General features: G+C 34.9%; 1 protein-coding gene and 1 non-coding gene across 2 annotated transcripts; both read left to right on the top strand.

Moving 5' to 3' along the window:
- The first annotated feature begins 2,474 nt into the window (after nt 1–2,474).
- Nucleotides 2,475–5,252, top strand: LOC132172850 (tRNA (guanine(9)-N1)-methyltransferase). The gene is made up of 3 exons (XM_059584417.1): nt 2,475–3,037; nt 3,932–4,291; nt 4,919–5,252. Exons 1-3 carry the CDS (start codon nt 2,480–2,482, stop codon nt 5,126–5,128), a joined length of 1,128 nt encoding a protein of 375 aa, XP_059440400.1. The 5' UTR covers nt 2,475–2,479; the 3' UTR covers nt 5,129–5,252.
- A 634-nt stretch (nt 5,253–5,886) lies between these two features.
- On the top strand, nt 5,887–5,958 carry TRNAT-CGU (transfer RNA threonine (anticodon CGU)). Its single transcript has one exon. It is a non-coding gene; the product is annotated as a tRNA-Thr (tRNA).
- Nucleotides 5,959–6,211: the final 253 nt, after the last annotated feature.

The following is a 6,211-nucleotide window of genomic DNA, read 5'->3' as shown; positions in this document are numbered from 1 at the left end:
TATTTGTTTTTTTTTTCTAATTATTAAAGGATGAGAGAGAAACATAAAAACAAAAAGGGAGAGAGATAAATTATTTTTTTATTCAATAGGTGAGTACTGTTTACTCACAATTTTTTTTTTTTTTTTTGTGATTAAAATGGTGAGGCTGAAAATTGAGAATTCTTAGCCACTTTCACCAAATTGCCTCACCAAAATAACTAAAAAATGGTTTTAGTGATGCTGCAAATAGTGTTCTTAAATGTAAGAAATTATTATTATTATTATTCTTTTTTAATAATATGATTGATGCAGACTTGACATTTGACAATTTTTGTAAAAAAATCAGCTTGAAAATAGGTGCAAGAACCTAATTAATTTTTTGACATACCATAGAAAGTTCTTAGTAACTCTTATAAAGCTAATTATAAACCAATACAATCATAGTGATTGATTTTGCAATTTTCCATGTCAATAACATAATATCAAAGTATATTGGTTAATAGTTTTTATAGGAGATGTGTTGTAGTTTGAATTGCAGAGAAGGGTCTTAAACCGAGGAGATGAATGGTGGGGCATGAGGGAAGTGAGGGATGGAGAGGTCTGAGAGGACGAGAAGTGACTGTGATTGACGAGAAGGAAAGCAACGACGACGTTTAGTTAAAAACGTTTTAGTTAAAAACTGTTAGGTTGGATCTGAACCCTTGATTTTTTTGTAGATGTACATAAGCTAGATCCCACATGTAAAGCTCTATAAATAGAGCTGTCTATTCAGATTATAAAGCCAATAACTATAAGGCTTTAATAATGTATGAATGTTGACTATATGCCGAATCACCTTAATCTCTATGTTTATTCTATTTCATTTCATTATTATTATTCCACTTTTATATTTATCCTAAAATGCGAGACTGAGAACAGTGTGTTTGGTTAGCAGTTGGGCTTTTGTAAGCAGTTAGAAGCTAGGCTTTTGTAAGTAGTTTAACAAATGGGCTTGTTGTAGGAAGCTGGTTAAGACGCACGTTTCTGATGTACGAGGAAGCGTGCGTTAATTGGGTTGCAATTGTGGGCCGTTGGAAGATTTGTTAGATGGTAAATCGGGTTGTATATAAAATGGTCAGTAGGCTTGTTTGGCATTCTTTGCAACCTCACAAAAAATCTTTTTTTCTTTGTTATTTTGGTGAGGTAATTATCGTAATTTGGTGAAAGTGGCTAAAATCTTTTATTTTCAACCTTATCATTTTAACAATTTAAACCAAAATAAAAGGTGAGTAAACAGTATTCACTATTAATAGTGAGTACTATTTACTCACAAATTGAATAAAAAATAGTTTTCTCTTGTCCTTTCTCTTTTATGTTTCTCTATCATTCTTTAATAGTTTAAAAAAATAATGAATAAAACTTTGAAAAATAATATTTGAATAAAGTGGATTGTTAAAATAGTGAGGCTAATGAGGGTGTTAAAATAATGGATTGTTAAAGCACCCCTCCAACGGTCTCACTATTTTAACAATCTACTTTCACTATTTCGTTTAAATATTATATTTCAAATATTTGTTTTTTTTTTTTCTAATTATTAAAGGATGAGAGAGAAACATAAAAACAAAAAGGGAGAGAGATAAATTATTTTTTTATTCAATAGGTGAGTACTGTTTACTCACAATTTTTATTTTTATTTTTGATTAAAATGGTGAGGCTGAAATTGAGAATTCTTAGCCACTTTCACCAAATTGCCTCACCAAAATAACTAAAAAATAGTTTTAGTGATGCTGCAAATAGTGCTCTTAAATGTAAGAAATTATTATTATTATTATTATTATTATTATTTTTTAATAATATGATTGATGCAGACTTGACATTTGGCAATTTTTATAAAAAAATCAGCTTAAAAATAAGTGCAAGAACCTAATTAATTTTTTGACATACCATAGAGAGTTCTTAGTAACTTTTATAAAGCTAATTATAAACCAATACAATCATAGTGATTGATTTTGCAATTTTCCATGTCAATAACATAATATCAAAGTATATTGATGATTCTCTTCCCCATAAATTTAAAATCCAAGTCTTAACGTGATCTTGGTGGTTAATTGTCTCACTGCCTCATATGGTGTTTCCTCCACTACTTATAACTATCTCTTAATTTTTCCAAGCTCCCTCATAATGCAGTAAAAAACTAAGTTAAAATGAGTTTCTTTTATTGATACTCACAAGGTCCGTTATGGATTGCTACAATGAGCGTTACTGGTAGTATTTATGATCGTCACTTTAGAAAATGAAAATGAAAGAGATTTGAAATGGAGATGATTGTCAATATTAAATTTTCCTTTTTATCTATATATTTTGCATTCTATAATTTTTTGTTTATAACTGTACTATAATTTTATTTGTAGTTTTTTTTTTTTTAAAAAAAACATATTTGTACTTGTTATTATCATATCTATTTTTATTTAATAAACAAAGGTATATGCAGTAAACAACTAGAACAGGAAATCGTTCCAACATGGCAACATTCAATTATCAAGGTATATTGCCTCAAGAAAAAAGGAAGAAGATAACGGCGACGTCGTTCCACAAAACCCTAAAACCCAAAAACTCTCTGGTCCGAGTGTTATCGAACACACCCTCGCGCAGGGGCTTGGTTCGAACAATGGAGGACATGCAAAATGACCAAAATGCCGTCGTTAACCCCTCGAATGCCCTCCCCAGCCCTCCCCAAGCCCTCTCGAAGAGCGCCCAGAAGAAGCTGCTGAAGCAGCAGAGATTCGAGGTGAGGAAGGCGGAGAAGAAGGCTCAGGAGAAGCATCAGAAGAGGGAAGATGGGGAGCGGAAGCGGAAGGAGTGGGAGGAGAAGCTGGCGGGCGTGCCGGAGGAGGAGCGGTCGAGGCTGATCGAGTCCCGGCGGAGCCTCAGGAAGGAGAGGATGGAGAAGAGGTCGGAGGAGAGGGAGAGGAAGATCGAGCGGCTCACGAGAGCCAGAGAGCTCGGCCAGAAGATAGTCGTTGACCTCGACTTCGCTCACCTCATGACCCCTTCCGAGATTCACAGCCTCGTTCAACAGGTCTTTTTTTTTTTTTTTTTGAAATGTTTATATTTTCATTCTTTCGAGCTACTGCTGTTATAAATGGGTTGAGACGCTGCCGTTTTGGCACTTGCAGATTTTTTAAGATTATTCTACCCTAGATTTCTCAAATTCTAACCATTATTTTCAAATTAAATGGTTAAGAGTCTACCAAATCAGCATTTGTCATTTTCAAAATATAGTAAAATATGATAAATATCAGAGCGGTAAATACTGGGTTGTGATAGGAGCAGCTAAAAGGATACCTAGTATGCTAAGAATTTTAAGAATCTTGATCCATGAGAATGTATGCGTCACTTGGATGAGGATTGTCTAGATCTTTTCGTGTCTCAACATGGTCAAATTTAAAATATTTAATTAAAATGGAGGTTAATATTTTAGAATTTTACTAATGAGTTATGTGCTTGGGATGAGAGTTTTTAACGAGAAGTGATTGGCTTATCTATATCTTAAGAAGAAGCTATAGAAGTTATTCGTATTTGAATTGCTGCAGTTGCAGTCACATTATAGTTGGTTCAAGATGTTAGAGAGTGAAATCTTCCAGTTGGCATTGCTATATGAAATCTTTCTAGCTCGCGAGAAGTCATTCTTGTATGCTCCATAATTGATGTTGTCTCGTAATCACTGGTGACGAATAATATGGCCTGCCTTGTTGCTTTCCATGTGAGGATCTGGGAATGGGGAGGATTAAACCTTTTTGTAATTGAATTGTTGCAACTTAGCATTGATGTTTGTCTCTGATCACGAATCAGAGCACTCTTCTTTGGTTTTATTGATCCTGTTAATGGTTAATTCATTTTGTTGAGGAACAGTTTGGTATTGTTTTAACATGCTCGGTAATCTTATGTCCTTTATTATTGATAAAACTTGCAGATTATGTATTGTTATGCGGTGAATGGAAGATGTACGAGCCCATGTCATCTGTGGTTGACGGGATGCGAGGGAGAAATGGGAAGTCAATTGCAAAGGCTTCCAGGGTTTGATAAGTGGATGGTTGAGAAGGAAAGTCGATCTTACATTGAAGCATTGCAAGATCGGAAGGAAAATCTGGTATATCTCACAGCGGATGCTGAAACTGTTCTCGAGGAACTTGATCTGAAGAAAATTTACATTATTGGTGGATTAGTGGACCGTAATCGGTGGAAAGGGATAACCATGAAGAAAGCACAAGAGCAGGGAATCCAAACAGCAAAGCTCCCCATTGGAAATTACTTAAAGATGTCAAGTTCCCAGGTATAGTTTTCAGTCTGGCTTGTTCTTTCTATTGGAAGATTGACTATCATGCGCAGCATTATTGCTTTAATGATAAAAATGTAATTTTTGTGATGAAAGCATGTCTTTGTCTTGGTTTTGGCCGCACTACTTTCACTCTGAGCTGCCTAACAATTAGTATACATGTTCTCAATTGGCATATTAACAGCAAACATTCTCTTAAATGTTCTGGTTTCCTGGGGCAGCATACTTGGCATTTGGAAATCACTGTGCGTCTCAGTTTATGGTTCTCAGCAATGAAATTAGAAAGTATATTATGGAAAATTCTCTATTTGTTCATACGAACCTGCATATTTGGTTGTTGTAGGAGTAATTCAAATTATAATGCAACATTTATCTATATTAGCCTATATGTCACTCAAAGTGAAGATAAAGTGAACTACATAAACATCAGTCTCAACCTTACACATAAACTGGGGTTATTCTATTTTTGTCAATTTTGTTTGTAGTAGAACTCAATGGAATATCGCCATATAATAGTACTTGGATAGAACCCTGAATGGTCCCTCTTCCTGCTACATCTTTTAGAGTGTCACCTGCCTGATTGTTTACTTTTCTCAAATCTGCATCTTGTCTATTTGAGTGCAGGTCCTTACAGTGAACCAAGTGATGGAGATACTCCTCAAGTTTATGGAAACGAAGGATTGGAAAGTTTCTTTCTTTCAAGTGATTCCTCAAAGGAAAAGACCTGAAGCTGATTCAGAAGGATATCAAAAGGTTGAAGGGGAAGAAAACGAAGAGCAAGATGATCAATTGGATACTAAAAAGAAGTGTATTGAAGACCCTTCCCATGGCTAGCCAGGGAAAATTATTGACCGGAACAGATTCTTTTTCCCTTTCATATGGTGCATTTGTAAAAGCACAAAAAGAAATTTATGCCATGTAATTGATTATTCAATGAGAGCTTCAAATTTTTCATGTATATGGCATGTCTTCTGCCCTAGAAATTAAGAGTACTATACTAAATATATGTGCTTTGGAGGATAGCTCTTCTCCCTCAAAATCATATTCCTCTGCCGAGCTTAGGAAAAAAAAAAAAAAAAAAAAAACCCTCTCTTATTCGTTAAATCCTGAAAAAGTTTGTGATTTCAACCGGCGAAACTACATTGCAGTACCTATTACACCTAAAGCATCTATGGTTATTTAAAAGATTAAAAGCCCTTATGATCAACTTTCACTTCAAATAGTACTCCGCCACTAACCTCATCATCCATATCTAAGTACCAAAACTTATCCAAGAGCAAATTGCTATGAAAAACCAAAAAAGAAATATAAAAAAAGAAATATAAGAAATACTTAACTAAACATGTCAAAAAATAATTCTACAAAAGCTCATGTGCAAAGGCTGTAAATAAACCCGTTCGTTTGACAACCCGCTCCAAACTCGCTCGGTTTAACTCGACTCGAACTCGAGCAAACCCGCTCATTACTTTGCACATGTGTTATGTCCTGCTCTTCAAATTCAGACTTCAGACTTGAGACTTGAGACAAAGCTTTCGCAAAAGCGTGGGTCCTTATTCCGTTATAAATATATTTTCCGATTAACTAACAACAAGGCTTCCATAGCATAGTGGTAGTGCGTTCGCTTCGTAAGCGAAAGGTCGCGAGTTCGATCCTCGCTGGGAGCTCCTTTCTTTTCGCGTTTTTCATATATTTGCTGTCATTTTTTCAAACGTCGTCGTTTGCCCAAAACGACAAATAGTATCGTTCTCTTAACATCGCAGTGTGGAGTTCAATCCTTCCTAGCTGTGGCGCTCTATTCGCGCTTCAGAATTAAGATTATTCATCACCAAAATCCACGTTTTTGCTAAATTAATTATCTCCAGATGTAAGTTTTTCAACCATTAATTCATTCTATATATATACGTTGGTGTTTCTCGT

Source organism: Corylus avellana, chromosome ca2, assembly GCF_901000735.1.
Source record: "Corylus avellana chromosome ca2, CavTom2PMs-1.0".
Classification (NCBI taxonomy): Eukaryota; Viridiplantae; Streptophyta; class Magnoliopsida; order Fagales; family Betulaceae; genus Corylus; species Corylus avellana.
Note: the sequence above shows the minus strand (reverse complement) of the source record. Positions and strands in the feature narration are given on the sequence as shown.